This window comes from Tachysurus vachellii, chromosome 8 (genome assembly GCF_030014155.1).
Source record: "Tachysurus vachellii isolate PV-2020 chromosome 8, HZAU_Pvac_v1, whole genome shotgun sequence".
Taxonomy (NCBI): domain Eukaryota; kingdom Metazoa; phylum Chordata; class Actinopteri; order Siluriformes; family Bagridae; genus Tachysurus; species Tachysurus vachellii.
The window spans coordinates 29,249,002-29,272,633 of NC_083467.1; the positions used below are offsets into that span (position 1 = coordinate 29,249,002).

General features: G+C 43.1%; 2 protein-coding genes across 3 annotated transcripts; one reads left to right on the forward strand and one right to left on the reverse strand.

Moving 5' to 3' along the window:
- The first annotated feature begins 1,087 nt into the window (after positions 1 to 1,087).
- Positions 1,088 to 9,326, forward strand: gmppaa (GDP-mannose pyrophosphorylase Aa). 2 transcript variants are annotated; one of them, XM_060877132.1, is made up of 13 exons: positions 1,088 to 1,286; positions 2,970 to 3,067; positions 3,298 to 3,401; positions 3,521 to 3,713; positions 3,989 to 4,048; positions 4,607 to 4,737; positions 4,888 to 4,902; positions 5,336 to 5,470; positions 5,625 to 5,722; positions 7,259 to 7,305; positions 7,445 to 7,537; positions 7,672 to 7,840; positions 7,935 to 9,326. In XM_060877132.1, exons 1-13 carry the CDS (start codon positions 1,247 to 1,249, stop codon positions 8,033 to 8,035), a joined length of 1,284 nt encoding a protein of 427 aa, XP_060733115.1. In that variant the 5' UTR covers positions 1,088 to 1,246; the 3' UTR covers positions 8,036 to 9,326. The 2 variants fall into 2 exon arrangements, with proteins under 2 accessions (XP_060733115.1, XP_060733116.1); XM_060877133.1 differs by lacking the exon at positions 4,888 to 4,902.
- Positions 9,327 to 10,538: 1,212 nt separating this feature from the next.
- On the reverse strand, positions 10,539 to 23,064 carry si:ch1073-416j23.1 (rac GTPase-activating protein 1). Its single transcript, XM_060877134.1, has 16 exons — positions 22,960 to 23,064; positions 22,062 to 22,264; positions 21,832 to 21,968; positions 20,439 to 20,511; positions 20,309 to 20,362; positions 20,049 to 20,147; positions 19,802 to 19,937; positions 19,037 to 19,245; positions 18,596 to 18,757; positions 15,420 to 15,515; positions 14,798 to 14,996; positions 12,255 to 12,360; positions 11,908 to 12,040; positions 11,641 to 11,800; positions 10,724 to 10,835; positions 10,539 to 10,630 (listed from the first exon to the last, which is right to left on the reverse strand). Exons 1-16 carry the CDS (start codon positions 23,039 to 23,041, stop codon positions 10,576 to 10,578), a joined length of 2,016 nt encoding a protein of 671 aa, XP_060733117.1. The 5' UTR covers positions 23,042 to 23,064; the 3' UTR covers positions 10,539 to 10,575.
- Positions 23,065 to 23,632: the final 568 nt, after the last annotated feature.

Consider the following 23,632-nt stretch of genomic DNA (forward strand, 5'->3'; position numbering starts at 1 on the left):
CACAGTGAAAACACAATGGTTAAAAATACAATTAAATTTTCACTTTGCACATCTCTCTTACAAAAAGAACAGAAAATAAATAATAGAAAAGAAATATATGAAAAAAAAAATCCAGTCTATCCAGATTAAGATTGAAGTGAGGTGCTCAGTGTGTTGTGTGTCAGCAGTCAGTGGGGTTAATGAGGTGTGAGCTGGTGGTGTTTAGTGTTGCTCAGGAGTCGAATGGCTTGTGAATAGAAGCTGTTTGTGAGACATTTTGTCCTTGATCTCACACTCTCACACTCCTGAAGGATCTCCCAGAGGTTGTGTTGTGGGTGCGTATTGTCCCTGATGATGTTATGGGCCCTCCTGATGACCCTGGTGTTGTAATGTCCTGGAGTGATGGTAAGGGCACTCCACATATTAACTGTGTAGTTTTTATGACCAGTTGGAGAGCTTTCCTGTCCTGAACAGTGCAGCTTCTGTGCCACACTGTGATTGAGCTGGTGATCACACTTTCAACTTTACATATATATGTAGAAGTTGCTGAAGATCTCATGCCTCATCATTCCTAAGAAGTACAGTCACTGCTGGGATCTTCTCAAGAGCTGCTGAGTATAGTGAGACCAGGTGAAGTGCTCGCTGATGTAGGTTCCAAGGAATGTGAAGGTTTTCTCCCTCTGTCTCACCGATATAGACTGGGATGTGTTGCTTCTTCTTTCTTCTCCTAAGACCAATAATCATCTCCTTGGTCTTCTCCATTTAAGGAGAGATTATTTTCCACCAGTAATGAGTCCAATGACTGTGGTAACATTCGCAAACTTTATTATCTTGGTGTTGGTTTTTAGAACCCATGGATATTATTATTATTATTATTATTATTATTATTATTATTATTATTATTATTTTTATTTTTATTATTATTATTATTATTATTATTATTATTATTATTATTATTATTATTTTTATTTTTATTATTATTATTATTATTATTATTAGTAGTAGTAGTAGTAGTAGTAGTAGTAGTCGTCTACATTATAATTGCCTATTGAACTTTTGTTTTGTAAACCTTTATTTTGACATTTAAAAACCGGTAGTGCGAGTGACGTTAAAGGCGGAAGTATTGCATGTGTAAACAGAGGCACGGTGCGGCGATGATGATAATAATCTCTATAAGTTAGTTACATGTAAACAGTGTTCCTGTTACAGTACATTATTGCTATTTCTTTATTTTTATTATTTTATATCAGACTCTGAGAGTGTCAGAATGCTGAAAGCTGTAATTCTCATCGGAGGACCACAGAAAGGTACACTAACCCTGAGGTACATTAACCCTGAGTTAAACTAACCCTGAGGTAAACTAACCCTGAGGTACATTAACCCTGAGTTAAACTAACCCTGTAGTACACTAACTCTGTAGTACACTAACCCTGAGGTAAACTAACCCTGTAGTACACTAACTCTGTAGTACACTAACTCTGTAGTACACTAACTCTGTAGTACACTAACCCTGAGGTAAACTAACCCTGTAGTACACTAACTCTGTAGTACACTAACTCTGTAGTACACTAACTCTGTAGTACACTAACCCTGAGGTAAACTAACCCTGTGGTACACTAACCCTGAGGTAAACTAACCCTGAGGTACACTAACCCTGAGGTAAACTAACCCTGAGGTAAACTAACCCTGAGGTAAACTAACCCTGTAGTACACTAACAATGAGGTAAACTAACCCTGTGGTACACTAAACCTGAGGTACACTAAACCTGAGGTAAACTAACCCTGAGGTACACTAACCCTTAGGTAAACTAGCCCTGTGGTACAATAATATCTGAGGTAAACAGCCCTGTGGTACAATAATATCTGAGGTAAACTAGCCCTGTGGTACAATAATATCTGAGGTAAACTAGCCCTGTGGTACAATAATATCTGAGGTAAACTAGCCCTGAGGTAAACACCCTGTGGTACACTAACCTTGAGGTAAACTAACCCTGAAGTAAACTAACCCTGTGGTACACTAAACCTGAGGTACACTAAACCTGAGGTACACTAACCCTGAGGTACACTAACCCTTAGGTAAACTAGCCCTGTGGTAAACTATCCCTGAGGTGAACTAGCCCTGTGGTACACTAATATCTGAGGTAAACTAGCCCTGTGGTACACTAATACCTGAGATAAACTAACCCTGAGGTAAACACCCTGTGGTACACTAACCCTGAGGTACACTAACCTTGAGGTAAACTAACCCTGAAGTAAACAAACCCTGAGGTAAACTAACCCTGTGGTACACTAAACCTGAGGTACACTAAACCTGAGGTACACTAAACCTGAGGTACATTAAACCTGAGGTAAACTAACCCTCTGGTACACTAACGCTGAGGTAAACTAACCCTGTGGTACACTAAACCTGAGATACACTAAAACTGAGATAAACTAACCCTGAGGTAAACTAACCCTGAGATAAACTAAGCCTGTGGTACACTAATACCTGAGGTAAACTAACCCTGGGGTAAACTAACCCTGTGCTAAACTAAACCTGAGGTAAACTAACCCTGAGATACACTAACCCTGAGGTACACAGCTGTTTACTGTGAGTACAGGACTAGAGACTAGACAGTGTAAAAGAAACAGATTAAACTCATTCTCTTGTGTCTCCTGTGTTTGTTTCTTTACTTCTGATTTATTCCAACAAAACAGGAGAAGTGCAGAAGAAAGAAAGAATCAAGTGGAAGAGAATGGGAATAAATAGAAATAGAAGAATAAATAAAGAATAAAAATAAATAAAAAAGTAGAAAGAGTGAAAGTGAAAAGATTTTGAATTGTAAAAGCCATTGGTTTGTATTTATTTGTTTATTATTTGTTTGTTTTATTCACAATAAATAAATACAATAGAATTAAAAATACTTAAAAGGTGGAAAGTATGATAAAAATGTGTGTGTGTGTGTGTGTGTGTGTGTGTGTGTGTGTGTGTGTGTGTGTGTGTGAGACAGGTACACGGTTCCGCCCACTCTCTTTTGAGGTTCCCAAACCACTGTTTCCTGTGGCAGGAGTTCCCATGCTCCAGCATCACATTGAGGCCTGCACTAAGGTTTTATTATTATTATTATTATTATTATTATTATTATTATTATTATTATTATTAACAACTGCTATATATATTTATCTATTTATCTATTTAGTGAGAAACAGTACAAAGATCTGTCTAAGCTGTAGAGGAGTGATGGCTAAACACACTGGAGCTTTAATGTTGTTTGTGTATGTTCTGAGATTGAGAGCTGCAGTGAACACAGATGATGAAGAGCTCATTTTTACACACAGGTGCCGAACATGAAGGAGATCTTACTGATAGGATTTTATCAGCCGAACGAAGAGCTGAACCGCTTCTTATCTTCTGCACAGCAGGAGTTCAAAATCCCAGTGAGGTGAGTAATCACAGCAGTGATACACACATCAATAGAATACACACATCATGTGCTGGCAAATGGTTTCATACTGCACTGTACATGAAGATGTGTATGAGTTTTGTGTGTGTTGTGTTGAGGTATCTGCAGGAGTATGCAGCTCTGGGAACAGGAGGAGGGATCTATCACTTCAGAGATCAGATCCTGTCCGGTTCTCCTCAGGAGTTCTTCGTCCTGAACGCAGACGTGTGCTCAGAGTTTCCTCTGGAGGATATGCTGCATTTCCAGAAGGAGCACGGAGACTCTAACAGCTTCATCATCCTTGCCACCACGGTCATTAACACACACATTCTCATACACACACCCACACACACACACACACGATTAGTAAATTCACTTGTGTGTAGTTCACTCCCCTGAAACTGTTAAATCTGATATGAGTCGAATAGATCAGTAATGTAGTCGATCACTAATGTCGGTATTATATCACTGCAGGAATAGAGCTAGTTCTAATGAGCAGAATAGCACTTGAACCAGAGCAATTGTTTGTGTGTGTGTGTGTGTGTGTGTGTGTGTGTGTGTGTGTGTGTGTTCATATGTACCCACAGGCCAACAGGAAGCAGTCACTGAACTACGGCTGCATCGTGGAGAACGAACAAACCAGTGAGGTGACCTAGAGCTTAACGTTCACACACTACTGAGTGTACAATACACACACTAATACACACACTACCGGGTGTACAACACACACGCACTACAGAGTGTACAACACACACGCACTACAGAGTGTACAACACACACGCACTACCGAGTGTACAACACACACGCTCTACCGAGTGTACAACACACACGCTCTACCGAGTGTACAACACACACGCTCTACCGAGTGTACAACACACACGCTCTACCGAGTGTACAACACACACGCTCTACCGAGTGTACAACACACACGCTCTACCGAGTGTACAACACACACGCTCTACCGAGTGTACAACACACACGCTCTACCGAGTGTACAACACACACGCTCTACCGAGTGTACAACACACACGCTCTACCGAGTGTACAACACACACGCTCTACCGAGTGTTCAACACACACGCACTACCGAGTGTACAACACACACGCTCTACCGAGTGTACAACACACACGCACTACCGAGTGTACAACACACACACCAGAGATATGATGTTGTGATATTATTGTTGTCTGTTCTTCCCCTGTAGGTGCTGCACTATGTGGAGAAGCCGAGTACATTCGTCAGTGACATCATTAACTGTGGGATTTATCTGTTCACTCCGGAGATCTTTCAGCACATCGGAGCTGTGTTTCGGAAAAACCAGCAGGATGTGATGCTGTGAGTGAGACACTTTCTTTCTCTCTTTCTCTCTCTCTCTCTCTCTCTCTCTCTCTCTTTCATACATCGGTTATTTCATTCCTTTTGGTTTCCTTATTCATTTATTCCTCCTGTATATATTTAGTTTTTTCTGATGTTTTCCATCATCAGGTATCCATACGAGGGGTAAGTCGTGTGTGTGTGTGTGTAGAGTAGAAATAGATACCACATTTAGTACCTGGTGTTATTATAGACATATACACTAATGAGTATAAGTTTAAGATCAATATATTTCAGCTTGATTTTTGCATTTTGATGTTAAACAATTAAGAACATGGCACCTTTGATATCAGCTCACCAAAAGTATAGTGTTAAAGTTAATAACACTTCATATTTGCTTGCACTAACTGCATCAAGTCAGAGACCCACTGACTCCAAACTGTTGTGTTCTTCTTGGTGATGCTTTTCCAGGCTTGTAGCTTCTCTCAGTTGTTGTTGTGGCACTTATGTTCTATTAGGACTAAAGTAAAAGATCTCCTTGCTGTTTTATGGAGTAACAGGTGTGTGTGTGTGTATGTATGTGGTTGTGTGTGTGTGTGTGTGTGTGTATGTGTGGCAGAGACGAGCAGTGTAACGGCTGGCAAAGAGCCGAGGTGATCCGTCTGGAGCAGGATATTTTCACGGCTCTGGCGGCTCAGGAGAAACTGTACGTCTACAAAACCGACCGATTCTGGAGTCAGATTAAATCTGCAGGGTGAGAACATAATCACCATCTGTTTTATTTTATATATTACTGCAATATCAATAATACCATGAGATTTACAGTAATGTGCTGATCCTGTGCTGTTTAGTGTGACTACAGTAAACCTTACAAACCCCAACGCTGATCATTTTGCTCTCTTTTTCAGATCAGCGATCTACGCCAGTCGGCTGTATCTGAACCAGTACCATAAGACCCATCCTGAGAGACTGGCCACCAATAAGGACAGAGGACCCAAAGTAATTGGTAATGTTGTACTGCTGCACTTTACACTCCGTCCCCGTCACTGTTAAAACGACTCTTTGTTTTTTTAATGCTCCAGTTAGATAAAACTCAGCTAACAGGAACCTACTTTTCCTCATATTTTCGGTTGTTAGTCCGTTGGTACTCCGTTTTCCGGTGTTTTATTTTTCTATAATGACTGACTAACATTGTATGTGTAAGTTTATGAATGACATCCTTTATATTCCTCTAGAATGCAGCATGGGAGAAACTGTAAGCACTCGGATGCTGGAAAAAATATTAAACTGTACCATTTAGTTGATAGCATCATGGTTACGTTTAATATTTACAGCATTTAGCAGACTCTCTTATCCAGAGTGACTTACATTTTATTTCAAATTTATACAACTGAGCAATTGAGGGTTAAGGGCCTTGCTCAGGGGCCCAACAGTGGCAGCCTGGTGGACCTGGGATTCAAACTCATGACCTTCCGATCAGTAGCCCAACACCTTAACCACTAGGCTACCACTTTATTTGCTTTAGTATTAATCTTTTACCCGGAGATGGATACAGTGGACCTTTAAATCCATTTAAAGGTGCGGTCTCCGATGTTTGAAAGCCAATGTTGACATTTGAAATCACCAAAACAAACACGCCCCTAACCCAAACGGGTCCCACCCCTGTATCGATAGCTCCGCCCACACATACATACGTAACCCAGGCAACTAACGGAAAGAAATGTGTCTTTATCATAGCTGAAGGGAAGAACAATACGATTGCAGATAAACAAACAAGTAAAAATGACACACAAACATAATCATGTAAAGGACAAAGACATATATTAGTTCTGTGTAACAAAGTAAAACCAACGTTACTCACCTATCGAGAAGGAAAAAAGCGCCTCGGCGTCTTAAGTAAAGTTGGTCACATATTCACAGATTGGAGTTTCCCGAGTCAATAACTCCTGAGCTAAACACTGTTACTACACAAAACACGGTTGTAGCTGCGTCTCTACATTACTACGATAGAAAAGAGGTGTTATTTGTGTAGTAACAGTGTTTAGCTCAGGAGTTATTGACTCAGGAAACTCCAATCTGTAAATATGTGACCAACTTCCTGCTCCTTCAGTTCTCTCCAGCGCTGGAAAGCTGATCCTATATTAACACGTCCTACTTCTTACCTTATCGTAAGTCTTTCTTCTCTTTCTTTCTTTGTTTTTATCCTCCATGTCAATGTTAAAACCGCTTTCTGATAATGTCACACATGTGCACTGAACACTCTCTCCGCCCATATTGACAAGACACGCCCCTTTCTGCTCATTGGCTACATGTTTGTTTTGATTTGTGATTTGTTTATTATTCGGCCCCACTCAGTTTTCTGAAGCATTTCTCGAAAATCGGAGACCCCACCTTTAAGGGACATAAACAGATAGTAACTAGTAAAAGGTATAAAAGGTGTACGCTTAAGGATAAGGACAACACTCCAGTGACTGACTGTTCCAGTTTAATACCGTTAGTAGATCCTGAATCCTTTATTATTGCCTGTTGTGTCTTATTTCAGGAAATGTTTACGTCCATCCTACTGCTAACATCGATCCCACTGCTGTGGTGAGTATTAAAGTCCTCATCTGTAGGATGATATGCTGTGAATCTGCTCTGTGAAGCATGGTGATGGTAGCATCGCGGTGAGTTACTTTGTTTTTAATACAGTTGAAGTCTTAATTATCGTTGTTTTGGATTCTCGCAGTTGGGTCCAAACGTGTCAATAGGAACCGGAGTGACGATCGGGGCCGGGGTCCGAGTCAGAGAGTCCATCATCCTCCACGGAGCCACTTTACAAGCATGTTCTTTATTTCCCTTCTATTTTTATTTTATCTGGTTTGATACAGAGCTCTAACTGTTCTCAGAAGATGAGTGCTATACAGACACCTGAGCAGGTAATCATAGTGTGTGTGTGTGTGTGTGTGTGTGCAGGATCACAGCTGTGTGTTGAACAGTATAATTGGGTGGGACAGCACCATCGGGAAGTGGGCGAGAGTGGAGGGAACGCCGAGTGACCCCAACCCCAACGACCCGTATGCCAAAATCGACAGCGAGACTCTGTTCAGAGACGGAAAACTGACACCATCCATCACCATACTGGGTATGACCACACGTCCACCATCATCATCATCATCATCATCATCATCATCATCAACAATTCTCTGTAGTTTTAACACGTGTGTTTGTGTTTGCAGGCTGTAACGTGACGATCCCGTCCGAAGTGATCATCCTCAACTCCATCGTCCTGCCGCACAAAGACCTCAACCGCAGCTTCAAAAACCAGATCATCCTGTAACGGTTATTCCACGTCTCGCAACGCGTTCGCCAAAATATCCTCTTCGGTCCTGTTTAGTACGAGGCTTTTACATAGTACTCCAGTTTAGACATAATTCCCAAACTCACTATTAATGAACTTTTCTTGTTCAGTTACAGTAATGACAAATTTCCTCTAAGAGCCTTTTGTTTTTATTCTAATTAATTAACATAATTATTGTGATAGTCCAATAAATAATTCTATTGGCTAAAGATCACTTAGTAAAGTTTAACTACACTCAGGTCACGGATCATCCGACATACTGGATCTGGATCACTGTGTGTTTAATTTGTCAGTAATTAATTAGGTATCAGGGGGTCATGGTGTCTTAGTGGTTAGCACGTTCGCCTCACACCTCCAGGGTTGGGGGTTCGATTCCCGCCTCCACCTTGTGTGTGTGGAGTTTGCATGTTCTCCCCGTGCCTCGGGGGTTTCCTCCGGGTACTCCGGTTTCCTCCCCCGGTCCAAAGACATGCATGGTAGGTTGATTGGCATCTCTGGAAAATTGTCCGTAGTGTGTGAGTGAATGAGTGTGTGTGTGTGTGTGTGTGTGTGTGTGTGTGCGCCCTGTGATGGGTTGGCACTCTGTCCAGGGTGTATCCTGCCTTGATGCCCGATGACGCCTGAGATAGGCACAGGCTCCCCGTGACCAGAGGTAGTTCGGATAAGGGGTAGAAGATGAATGAATAATTGGGTATCAGTTCACTGAAGAGCACCAGCATGACGTTCAGGGCCTGTGGACGTTATATCTAATTACAGTGAGCAGTGGGAATTACGTTAACTCGTACATAAACGCGTTTGTTAATTAGCTATATAATAAAGAATAAAATAAAACGGCGGTTTTTCACTGCAGCGATGACGTCACCTCCATTATAAAAAGCAGATGTGTCAAGGTGAGCAGTTCAGACACAGTTTATGTTACATTACTGAACATGAGGCAGATATTTGTGTGTATTCGTTGATTTTAGTTCAGTCTGGTGCTCAGCTGTGATTTACTCAAACAGGACAAAAGATCCAAGCCTCAATATAATCATCTTTATTTATGCAATTCCTCTAAGCTGCTTCAAGACGCAAATATTTAAAAATACAGATCAATCTTCTACATTTTCATGATGAAATGTCATGACTTTTTTTTTTCTGCCAAAAACGCACACTGTTTATTCTCTAAAAGAACGTGAGCGACGTTCAGGAGCTTCCTGTGCTGAAGCATTAATAATCAGGTCATAATGTTAATGTGTGTGTTGTGTTTAATAAAGTAAGTGTTAAATATAAATGTGTGGACTTATCGAAAGAACTCGTATACTTACTATTGTGATTGATTTACACTGCTGTGTTGAGCTGGGGGGTGGGGGTGGGGCATGGTGGCTTAGTGGTTAGCACGTTCGCCTCACACCTCCAGGGTCGGGGGTTCGATTCCCACCTCCACCTTGTGTGTGTGGAGTTTGCATGTTCTCCCCGTGCCTCGGGGGTTTCCTCCGGGTACTCCGGTTTCCTCCCCCGGTCCAAAGACATGCATGGTAGGTTGATTGGCGTCTCTGGAAAATTGTCCGTAGTGTGTGTGTGTGTGTGTGCCCTGTGATGGGTTGGCACTCCGTCCAGGGTGTATCCTGCCTTGATGCCCGATGACGCCTGAGATAGGCACAGGCTCCCCGTGACCCGAGGTAGTTCAGATAAGAGGTAGAAGATGAATGAATGAATGAATGAATGAATGTTGAGCTGCGGACTGTGATCAGTCAGAAGGTGTTGAGTTTTTATAAAAGCAGCTCTGAAGGTCATCCAGAAGCTCACGGGTTTATATCCACTTGTTTCTATAGTAACCGCTCTCTCACACTGCTGATGTAGGGTCTGTGATGTAAGAGGATGTAACATTTATGGAAGGAGTCCAAAGTGTCAGAGCTGCAACTTAACTTTGCTTCATCTTAAAATGTATAAAAATATAACCACATACAAACAGATGAAATTTTTTGCATGAATTATTCTGATATGTTAATGAGAGGAATGTGTGTGTGTGTGTGTGTGTTAATATGGGAACATGTGTAACTAACCACACACACCTTGCTGCATGCAGTTTATTTACATTTTCATAGTGTTCCCATAATCAAAAGTACCAAAACATCCTGTGTTCACACACATACATACAGAGACACACACACACAGACACACACATACATACAGAGACACACACACACACATACATAGAGACACACACACACAGACACACACATACATACAGAGACACACACACATACATAGAGACACACACACAGACACACACATACATACAGACACACACACACACACACACACATACATAGAGACACACACACATACAGAGACACACACAGACACACATACATACAGAGACACACACACATACATAGAGACACACAGACACACACACACACAGAGACACATACATACAGAGACACACACACAGACTCACACATACAGAGACACACACACAGACACACACATACATACAGAGACAAACACACAGAGACACAGTCGCAGTCCTGTCTCTCTCACTTGGGTGATGTAAAGAACTTCTTTTTTGCCGGTTCAGGTCGTGGTTTGGGTCTGGAACACAACAGGATACTAAATAAATTTTTTTTTAAAGATTAAAGCGCGCGCGTGTGTGTGTGTGTGTGTGTGTGTGTGTGTGTGTCTTACGGGTTGTTAAAAGCATTGCCCAGGGTCTTGATTCTGCCCTTGATGGAGGAGCCACCTGGAGTCCTGCTGTATTTACTCAACTCAGGAGAGGTAACAGGTTTGAACATCCGATCTGTGAAACACACAAACACAAACACACACACACACACACACAACCACATACATACATACACACACACACCTGTTACTCCATAAAACAGCAAGGAGATCCTTTACTTTAGTCCTAATAGAACATAAGTGCCACAACAACAACTGAGAGAAGCTACAAGCCTGGAAAAGCATCACCAAGAAGAACACAACAGTTTGGAGTCAGTGGGTCTCTGACTTGATGCAGTTAGTGCAAGCAAATATGAAGTGTTATTAACTTTAACACTATACTTTTGGTATATTTAAGGGAAGACCGTAATGAGACCAAGTTTACCTTACAATTTTAAACCATTTACATTCATGCAAATTAGCGTTGGATGACTGAACAGAAGGTCGTGAGTTTGAACCCCAGGACAATCAAGTTGCCACTGCTGGGCTTCTGAGCAAGGCCCCTAACATGAGGTAAATGTAATCATCTGACCTGAACCGAACTGTAGCTTGTCCAAATTACTGTCATTACAAAGGATTTGACATTCAGACTAGTGGACAAAAGTACCAGAGTGGATATTCTCCAAACTGCTAGAAGCACACAGTTGTGTAGAACATCTAAACACAAAGAGCACAGAACAGAACAAGGTGAAGTTTGGAGAAAGTGGAAGATCTCTGACTGTGACTCAACACCACTGAACACTGGGATGAACTGGAGTCTCCTTAACATCCCAACATCAGAGTCTGATCTCACTAATGCTCCTGTATCTGAATGATCACTAATCCACACAACCACGATCCAACATCTAGTAGAGAACCTTAAAACACACAGTTGTGTTTACCTCGGTCCAAGGATGGAGTGGAGTTGTTGATGTTGGACTGTATGAGAGAAGAGATAAGCTGATCTCGCTCAGGGTGTGTGTGTGATCTGGGCTGATCTCTCTCTGCAGTAAGGAGACTGTTCCAGTAATCAGACGGGAAAGAGAGCAAGCGCAGCATCACCTGAAGATCACAAGTTCACAACATGAAGTTCATGAGGAATATACAGTACAGTACAGTGTAATGAGGCTACACACACAAACACACACAACCTTTAGTGTGCAACTCACTTTGGGCTGCGTGTTGGTGTCTCTCATGATGGTAAGGGGAGACGGCTCCGACATGCCGTGTCCGATAATAGTTGGTCCAAAAACACGAGCCAGATTGTTCTGATCCATCTGACACTGAGGACTCTGAGTAACCCTATTTAACATAATCATGTTACCAGGGACAACCGCATTTACACAACATGTGTATAGTTCTCAATAGTGCTGAGTGTTAAAATTTTCCAGAGAGGAACAACACTTCACCTTCACAAATGTGATCAGATTTATTAGATTTCTTATTTCTGTGTGTGTGCATGTGTATGTATGTGTGTGTGTGTGTGTGTGTATGTATGTGTGTGTGTGTCCTTCACCTCTGTAAGTGCAGTATCAGGAAAGCGAGAGTCTCCCTGTTCGGCTGTGGAAGCTCTCCTATGGCCTGCATCATCATCGCTGAGCTGTTATTATCATCTGCTAATTCTGTTAATAAATGATGAACATGTTTAAATAAAACAAATAAAACACAGAAGCCACGCCCCATTCACTCATACAGACACAGAAGCCACGCCCCATTCACTCATACAGACACAGAAGCCACGCCCCATTCACTCATACAGACAGAAGCCACGCCCCATTCACTCATACAGACACAGAAGCCACGCCCCAGTCACTCATACAGACACAGAAGCCACGCCCCAGTCACTCATACAGACACAGAAGCCACGCCCCAGTCACTCATACAGACACAGAAGCCACGCCCCATTCACTCATACAGACACAGAAGCCACGCCCCATTCACTCATACAGACAGAAGCCACGCCCCATTCACTCATACAGACACAGAAGCCACGCCCCATTCACTCATACAGACAGAAGCCACGCCCCAGTCACTCATACATACACAGAAGCCACGCCCCATTCACTCATACAGACACAGAAGCCACGCCCCATTCACTCATACAGACAGAATCCACGCCCCATTCACTCATACAGACACAGAAGCCACGCCCCATTCACTCATACAGACACAGAAGCCACGCCCCATTCACTCATACAGACAGAATCCACGCCCCATTCACTCATACAGACACAGAAGCCACGCCCCATTCACTCATACAGACACAGAAGCCACGCCCCATTCACTCATACAGACAGAAGCCACGCCCCAGTCACTCATACAGACAGAAGCCACGCCCCAGTCACTCATACATACACAGAAGCCACGCCCCAGTCACTCATACATACACAGAAGCCACGCCCCATTCACTCATACAGACACAGAAGCCACGCCCCAGTCACTCATACATACACAGAAGCCACGCCCCATTCACTCATACAGACACAGAAGCCACGCCCCAGTCACTCATACATACACAGAAGCCACGCCCCATTCACTCATACAGACACAGAAGCCACGCCCCAGTCACTCATACAGACACAGAAGCCACGCCCCATTCACTCATACATACAGAAGCCACGCCCCATTCACTCATACAGACACAGAAGCCACGCCTTCTTAAATGAAACATGGATACTAGCATTGAGAGCAAGGCCAGTGAGATGCAAATACAGAAGCCACGCCTCCTTCACTGAGATAAACATAAGCCACACCTCCTTACTGTGGTACACTGTGATACCAATGCAGAGACTCCGCCTCCTTGACTGAGATACAGATAGAGAAGCCACACCTCTTTGACTGAGATACAGATACACAGGCCACGCCTCTCTCCAGATCACTTTCCCCCTCACTCAGGTTACAGAGGCTCTGGAGTAAACAGAGTCTTTCATAAACATCATTAGAGCAGAAGTTCAGGAGTTTATTCTAATTCAGGATGAGAAGCTGTGGGCTGGAGACAGAATGCTGTCTGAATTTTCATCACTACATAAAGTTCAGGGCTGATTCCACACACACACACACACACACACACAAAAAAACACACACACGCACACAAAAACACACACACGCACACACACAAACACATGCACACACACAAACACATGCACACACACAAACACATGCACACACACACAACACACAAACGCACACAAACACGCACACACACACACAACACACAAACACGCACACACACGCACACAAAAACACACACACACAAACACACGCACACACACAAACACATGCACACACACAAACACATGCACACACACAAACAACACACAAACACGCACACACACACAACACACAAACGCACACAAACACGCACACACACACAACACACAAACGCACACAAACACGCACACACACACACACACACACACACAAACACGCACACACACACACACACACACACACAACACAGCCAAACACACACAAACACGCACACAAAAACACATGCGCACAAACACACACACAAACACACACACACACACAAACGCGCACACAAACAAACAAACACAAAAACACACACACAAACACAGAGCAAGGACTATAACATGATGAAACTCAACTGTCTTTTAATAAAATGCACAGATAAAGAAATCGGACTTACACCACAAGCTTGTTTATCAATATTAATAAAATCAGTTATAGTGTTGAAATAAAGTTGAATAATATGAAACATGATGCAAAATATTTTTTAAAAATTCCTCTGGGAAAAAATGGTTAAGTGCCAAATGTTCATTAAGAAATTCACTGAAGTATTTCACAGAGAGAAAAAAAACCTAATTAAGAAATTCAACTGAGCCTGACGTCTATTAATTTGCCCTGAAGGTGAAAATACTATTTTAATGAAAACTGTATTAATGATAATCATGAATTATCCCTGAAGGAGATGATCACGGTTTACATTACAGATATACGATGTGAGGGACGCATCAAACTTTTATCTAATGAAAAAGAAAAGCTTCTGTAGTTCTGAATAAACGCAGGTGTGTGTCTGTGTGTGTGTTGAATTGTTACCTGCTGCCCCCATGAAGGTTTTGTGGAGTGTGAAGGTGACGAGCGGTTCTCTGAGTTTTCTCAGGAAGTCCTTCAGGAGGCCACAAACCACATGAATCTCATCCACTCTGTGCAGCAGCAGAGGAGCTTTAGCACTGAGGTATCGCTCCCGTAACTCCTTCACTGCTCGCTCTCCTCCTGGTACACGGTACAGTCCCTTCTACACAAACACACACAGTCTAGTTCTACTAAATTCAGTTCCGACTACGGAGGAAAAAGTGAAGGAAAGAGGAAAAGAAAAGGCGGAAAGTGGAAACCTAAGGAAAGAAGGAAGAGAAAGGCCAAAAAGGAGTAAAGAAATGAAACTGAAAGAATAAAAGGAAAGGAAGGAACGCGTAAAAGTGTGAAGGATGGAAATAGAAAAAAAAAAGAAATAAAATGGGGGGGGGGGGGGGTAATTAAGTAAAGAAATTAACAGGCAAATGAAGGCAAGACAATGAAGGAAGGAGAAACAGACTTGGCGGAAAGGGAAGAAAATTAAGCAATGAAAGAAAAGTAAAGAAATATAAAGGACAGGAAAGTACAGAACATGTAAATCAGGGAAAATCCCCAGTGTTCTGAGATCAATACGGCATGTGTTTACCTCCTCAAGGCCACGACGCTCAATTTCTTTAACACACTGAATAATCAGCGCAGGGATCCGGGGCGGAGCAGAGGGACAAAAACTCTCCAAAGTGTCCTACAGAGTGGAAGAAGACAAGCATGAGGAACAAATTAAGATCACCTAAACAAGAGAGAGAGAGAGAGAGAGACTGAGAGAGAGGAAGGGAGGGAGGGAGCGAGAGAGAGATATCTTAGAAGCATTAGTGTAGGCTCGAAGTCATCAAAGTCTTCCCAGTCTCTTAATTTGGTTACTGAACTGATTTGAAGTGTTCCAAGATGGCGCCACTGTGTTTGGCCTGCCACTTCCTCTGTTTTTTCATGTTTGTTTTTGCTACCGTCTCATCTCGTCGTTTACTGTGTTTGATCGCACCACACTGATGGAACTGCGTTGTACAACTAATCGCCTCTTAAATACTCAGTCCTTTAAACCACCACCGCCACTGTTGACATTAATTCATCCTTTCCTGAGACGCCCTGTCTGTCTGCTACCAGGCAGGAAGCACCGCAGAAGACGCGGTCGGAGAGGCGGGTTACATGTCAGGCTGAGGACTCACCTGGATTCTTCGTCTCCGAGGGGTCAAGATCAACCAGGATTTGGCAATGCTAGAAGATCGCGAGAATGCTATCGATGGCTTCGGCCGGTTGGCTCCAACACTGGCGTTCCGTTTCCGTGCCCCCGCCACATTGAAACATCAACCCCGGGTGGGGTGATTGTGTCAACTTGTGAGGTCATGAATTTTCCCCATCTCTGACCATTCTCTTCTGACCATACTGTTCCACCTGCACCAACGTCTACTGCCCCCCATCGCCGTCGCATTATTACCTCATCTACAGTCGATGATTTTGTTGCTGCCTTCTCTGTTTCTGATCTCGCCTCTACTGCTGAATTGGCATCGCCTCTTTGCCCGGACCGTTTCCTCGCCTCCTTCCATACCATCTGCTCCCAGATTAAGGACTTTGTTGCGCCCTACAAGGTAAAGTCGACAAATGGTCCATTGGACCCCTGGCTCAATGATACAACTCGGGCCCTCAGGCGCCGGTGTAGACAGGCTGAGCGAAAATGGAAGAAGGACAGGCTGCAGGTGTCACTGGAGATGTTTAGAGACAGTCTTGCCACCTATCAGAGTGCACTGAAGGAAGCTAAAGGACAGTGCCTTTCTGCTCTCATCAATAGCAATAGCCACCGCCCTGGAATTTTATTCAGCACTATCAATTCTGTTATAAATCCGGTGTCTGTCACCTTGAATGACGTTTCTGTAAACACATGCAATGCATTCAAGCATTATTTGGATTTTGAAGGAGGCTGTTGACATCATAGGTCCCATCTTTGTCCCCTTCATAAACAGCTGTTTTAGGGTGGGTACTGTTCCCACTGCTCTCAAACACGCTATTGTTAGACCGCTGCTCAAGAAACCCAACCTTGATCCTTCCATACTCTCCAACTTCCGTCCTATATCTAACTTGTCATTTCTGTCTAAGTTGATGGAGAAGCTTGTTTTCGCACAGCTTCAGTCTCACCTTCAACTGCACGGCATTGGTGATACATTTCAGTCCGGTTTCAGGTCGAGACATAACACTGAATCAGCGTTATTGAGGGTCCATAATGACATTCTTGGAGCCCTGGATGGTAAAAGCTCTGTGGTTTTGGTGTTACTGGATCTAACCGCTGCATTTGACACCGTGGATCATGCCATCCTCATCTCTCGTCTTCAACATGTTGTCTGTCTGCAGGGTACGGTGCTAAATTGGTTCTCATCATACCTCACTAACAGAACTTTTTCAATAATGCTGAATGATTATTCTTCCTCAGTTGCTCCTCTGTCATCTGGTGTGCCTCAAGGATTTATTCTTGGTCCTACTCTGTTCTCACTCTATATGCTGCCACTTGGTCAACTCATCTCCAATCACAACGTTCAATTTCATTTCTATGCTGACGACCTCCAGATCTATCTTCCTGTGATTCTGAGTAATCGTTCTGCATTGGACCCGCTCCATAATTCCCTTCAGGATATCAAACAGTGGCTTTCCCAGAACTTCCTTCATCTGAATGAAGAAAATTCTGAGTACATATTGTTTAGCCCAGATTCACCCAGCAGTTCTCTTAGTTTTGGTCCTCTAACACCTCAGTCTGCTCCTACCGTGCGTAACCTGGGTGTTCTCTTTGACAAAAGTATGCACTTCGATAAGCAGATCAGTGCAGTAGTGAAGGCGAGCTTTTACCAGCGAAGACTAGTCAGAAAGGTCAAATCATTCTTGTCTCAATCTGACCTTGAAAAAGCTCTACATGCCTTCATCAGCTCGAGGATTGATTACTGTAATGCTCTCTACACTGGACTTAACCAATCACTTCTCAATCGGCTCCAAATGGTACAAAACGTGGCAGCACGTCTTCTCTCCAACACCTCCAAACGCTCACACATCCCCCCTGTCCTCCACTCGCTTCACTGGCTTCCGGTGCGGTTTAGGGTGGAGTATAAGGTCCTTCTCTTTGTGTTTAAGGCCATCAATGGTCTGGCCCCGGCCTAACTCACAGAATTAATAAAGGTCTACCAACCAGTCAGATCTCTCCGCTCCTCTGGACCTCTCTGGTCACTCCCAAATACAAATATAAGAAGTTTGGAGGCCGGTCATTTGCCATCCAGGGACCAAAGCTGTGGAACGCACTTCCAGCACACTTACGATCCATCACTGTGCTGAGTGTTTTTAAATTGCAGTTGAAAACTCATTTATTCACACAAGCTTTTAACACGTAGCCCCTGTTTCAACTGCTATTTTATGTTCATTGTGTTCTTATATTTTTATTGTCTATTGTTGTTTTACTGGAAAGCACCTTGTGCTCCTTTTGGCTGTTTTAAGGTGCTCTATAAATAAAATTTGATTGATTGATTGATTGATCAACAAGGGACCTGTTGAGTGACGTGTGTGGAGAAAAACAGATTCCTGATCCTCCTTCCATCCTTCTTCTACCCTCTTTGTTTTATAAGTCTACCCATCAATCAATTCTTCTTCCTTATATCCATCCATCCTCTCTGTGTTTATGGCATGACATCTTTCTAGGTGTTATTGTGTACGACTCTGTTCCTGCTTATTGTCCATGTTGTAATGGTACCTTGGTAAGAAGGGGTGTGTGTGTGTGTGTGTGTGTGTGTGTGTTACCTCACCAGCCTGGACAGTTCTCTGTGTGTTTGAGGAACATTTTTCCACACACATCTGTTTACACTCAGGATGAGCGATCACACGGCAATCCCTGCACTTCACCGCCACTTTCCCAAAACGGATTCTCTTCCTACAAGGAGTGCAGGTCTCAGGACGGATCACCTATGTGGGGATAGATGGGGGGGGGGGGGGGGGGCACACAGACAGAGAGAAAGTGAGAGAGAGAGATAGAGAGAGGGATAGAGAGACAGAGGGGACAGACGGGGGGGGGGGGGGGGGAGAGAAAAGGGGACAGAGAGAGAGAGAGAGAGACCAAGAGCGAGAGAGGGACAGACAGACAGAGAGGAGGGGGTGTGGGGGGTGTCAGAGAGAGGGGGAAGTCATGACCATGACCTCAAAATGGGGCATTAAGCTAAATGCTAGTGAGATAGGGATTTGTACTGTTTTGGGCAGAAAGACGTGCTGGACAACGTTGTGCTGGACTTTAGCATGCTGGACGTTAGCATGCTGGACGTTAGCATGCTGGACGTTAGCATGCTGGACGTTAGACTCCATACTGGGATCAAGAGACAGATGAACTTTGGGTTCTACGTTAGTCTCTTCCATCTCAACCTCAGTGATTTGTGAGTGAGCCCACACGGAGGTCTGCTCTGTAACACACACCCACACCCACACCCACACACCCACACACCCACACACACACCCACACACCCACACACACACCCACACACACACCCACACACACACCCACACGGCTCTGATTAACTCTTTGCATACTGCAACAGGTTGGTTTAATCCCCTCCCTGATCAAAGAGGAAACTTGTTACTGGTTGATGTTAAGTAGGGTTAATTACAGGCATTATAATGTCATATATTCACAGATCTATAATAAGGGCTACATAATGACAAATAGGTTAAAAAATACTGTTATGACACAATGGTTTTTGGGTGTTGTAAGAAGATCTTGCCAACTGAACAAAAAGATGAGAGTCCATATTTAAATAAATTGCCCCAATATATGGGTATTTGTGGGCAGTAAATGTGCAGCAGAAGAGACAGATTCACCAGCACACACTTTTGTCTGCACGCCATTTCCTGGTGTCAGTGTGTACATTCACTCTTACTCTGCACACCTCTCAAAGATTTATAAATGAGGCTACCAAAAGTGATGATGTCATCAGTGATGATGATGTGATGAAGCCTCACCGCTGACAGAAGGGAGGATATCAGCCTGGGTTCTGATGAGCTCTGGCATTTCCTGAGTGATATCAATCACCATGTGGATCTGACCACCATTATCAGGGGCAGACACTGATGCTGTAACCACCGTCGCCTCCACTTCCTAATTACACACAGGAAATTAACTTGATATTAGACCCCATCACGATATAAAACGTCCAACATTTATTACAATTATTTATTTATTAATTGTGAAGTGAAATCTCACAGGAACCTTTTCTGACTGTCTCACACTCAGCAGATCTCCAGAACGTCCACCGAGTCGCCCACGTTTCTGTATCGGAAGTCCGAGGTTCGGCCCCAGAGACGACCGCTAAACACGTGCAGGATGAAAACAGATTTCTCTCCAAATAATATTCCACATAAATACAAAGCACACTGTGAGGAATTACAGCTTAAACCAGCACATCTGTCCTCAATATTTATGGCAAAAAGAAAACAAGTAAAAGTTAATAAAGAATGAAAGATTCTCACTCTTTTCTCCCGAGGTCTCGATTTCAGAGGCTTCACAACAGCACTGTCCAAATCCTACAAACACAAACCACTGTGTTGTCTACTGGTCCTTGTGCTATGATATATACCATTTCTGGTCACCTGAACCTACCAGGTCATCATCGGTCCTGTCGTAGCTGATGTCAGAATGAGACAGAAAAGATGACTCGTCTATCACAGATAACCTGCCATTAAAAAAAAAGGATGCATTAAACGTTTTCCATTACAACATCTAAAGCAGATGTAATGATTAAATCTATTAAACATACAGTCAAAGGTTCCTCGCTGGAAAAACTGAGCAATTAATTCAGGCAAGAACCCTGTACAAGCACCAGGGGGCAGTGTGCAACACAAGAACACTCCATCACTGCACCAACCAAATCCCAGAAGCTTTTCAGCGAACTGACAAAGGTTTGAAATGACGAGGAAACCTGATGATTATTTGGCTTTCATAAACCTCGTGTGGTCACACCTTTGTAGCAGCATCACAGACTTCCTGTTATGGTGCATCCCTAAATAATACCCAGGAGGAGAAACTGAGAAAGAAACTGAGCATTCAGTAAGTCTGTAGACCCTGGTGATGAATCCTGGTGATGAATCCACCACCCAAGGGAGCATCTTCTGCTGATCCTCTGCAGTAAATCAACTGAAGCCTTTGTGAGAAATGGGCTACAGAGAGTTGTGTTGCTCTGGTGTCGTGCTGTTGGAGAAGCAGCTTTGTATTCAATTCATACAGGAACCTCAGCTGATAGTTCATCCTGGTGTTTAACAAACTAAACTGGTGAATCAGTCATGACTCCTGCTTGGAAAGCTACGGGTTCTCACTGGAGACTGCAACTGATTCAGCCACAAGGTCCACTGTGGGGGTTGTGGTGGATGGACCTGTCTTTTCCCCTTTACAAAAGGAGTGAAAGTGTAGAGATTCTTAAATTCTTGCACTGTTTCATGACAAATTCTGCTGTCTCAAGGGCTGGTCTGAGAACTTTATTTGATTTTTTCATCATCATCATCATCATCATCATCTAACCATACTCAAAGCCACAGCCATGTTCATGCTGGCTGCTACAGTCTGCTTTTACCCGTCCTACATGTAAACAAGCTGGAAGAAGCACATGGAAGTGTTCACTCAGCTGGTGGGCCATTATCAGCCTGTGAAAGAACCTCAGAGATGGTCGAGTAGACACGGAATCCTCACGCTTACCTGATACGGTGAGAAAAGGATGACTGACCCCTGAGATTCAAGGAGAACTCTGAAGCGTTCAGAGTGTGGAGAAGCTTAAGCCTCTGAAAAAGCACCTTCTCAGCTCCCGGATAATTAATTACAGCAGCAGTCCGTCTGCTCCTACGCTGTTAATTCATCTTAAGCGGTGTTTCTCAACTCTTTACCACTCAGTCTGGCTTTTATTTTTACTCGATCTTGACAGTAGTGATCTTGACTAAAGGGTGGTGGAAGTTCAGCACCAGGAAACAGAACCAATGTAACAGAAAGCATCTTGGACTGATACCGTTTGCCTCTTTGCTGTGTGATGTTAGCGCCTCTGTGATGGAAGCTGGCCAGCATGTTCCTCTGCTCCTCATTAAGGCAGGCATTTGATTTGGTGTCCTGAGCAAGAATTTCAGTCATCAACAGCATCTGACGTTCCTGTCAGGAAAAACACACGTGACACCGCGTGGACGTTAAAAAATAACGTGAAAAAAAAAAAACACGACATGGACATGATTGGCAGCGACGTACCAGATACTGATAGTCAGCCTCGACTTTATAACGTTTCTTGATCTCCACATCCACCTGATTGCGGGCGTGTTTGAGTTTGACCTCCAGGGCGGCTCGGGCCACGTCCGATTTCACCAGCAGCTCTTTGTATTTCTTCAGCTCCAGTTCGGCGTGGAGCCATTTCTTCCTGACCACCTCGAAGTTTCTCACCACCTCAATAAGCTCTGCAGGAGAAATCAAATACACAAAGAATTAAAAATTTAAAAGAAATAAAACCCAAAACAACAATAAAGGTTTGAAAACAGTACAGTACAAAAAAAAGTCAACATAGAGCAACAACAAAAATGTCAGCAAGAAATATAATATATATATATATAAGGAAAAAAAAAGAAAAAAACTGGACCTTTCCTTCATAAACACTCAGTTTCCTCTTAAAGAGAACTTCAGCTCCAGTTTATTACACACAGTCAGTGAGTCGTGAGCTGCTGTGGGGCAATTAATGCTCTTTACAGATATTTGTGGTGTTGTGTAGAAAGCTGTTAGTGATGCACAAGACATGGGGAATAAAAGTGTTACTGAGGAGCGATGAAGTAAATAATAATAATAATAATAATAATAATAATAATAATAGAGTGAAAGTAAAGCATGTACGAAGTGAGCTCAGAAACAGGATAAACAAACACTTCGTTATTTAATATTAATGAACCCTAATGAATATTTATTATTTCGGTTAAAATACATAAATAAGATGATAATGAAGTGATAGCGCGCCTCACGCAGGTGAGTTATACGCATGCGCACAAACCCCAAACCTACACTACACTCGTGTACTTCATTATAATTATGATTTATTAATCTGTGTCGGATTAAATTAATTTAGATAAAACAGAGTGATGATGAAGAAGCAGCGCGAACTTACCGAGCTCAGAGTGTGTGTTTTGCTCCAAAGCAAGCCGGTGTAAGCACAGAGTCAACAACTCCCTGATGAACTCCTCTCCCATGATGCACTGCGATAGAGCACCTAGTGTACGACCAGAACCATACACACATGCACACGCACACACACACGCACGCACACACACACGTACACTCACACACATATACACACACGTAGACTCACACACGTACACACAGTCACACACACGTACAGGCACACACACACATACACACTCCCACACAAACACAACACACACACACACCGCTTTCAGTCAGCTGAACATCTGGTCATTTAAAATCCCCCGCGAGTGACTTTTTTGTATTAATTTATGTATTAATTAATTTATTTATTAATTGTTTAACTTCCTGTTCTCACTTTTACAGCAGCTATAAATCATTATAATTCTTCAACAATCATCAAATGACTATTTATTTATTTATTTAGTACTGGTTTTATTGGTGTTTCGCTGTGGCCGCTAGAGGGCAGTCAAATACAGACTACATACACTGTCTCTCACTCTGTGTGTGTGTGTGTGTGTGTGTGTGTGTGTGTGTGTGTGTGTGTGTGTGTGTGTGTGTGTGTGTGTGTGTGTGTGTGTGTGTGTGTGTGTGTGTGTGTGTGTGAGAGAGAGAGAGAGAGCGAGAAAGAGAGAGAG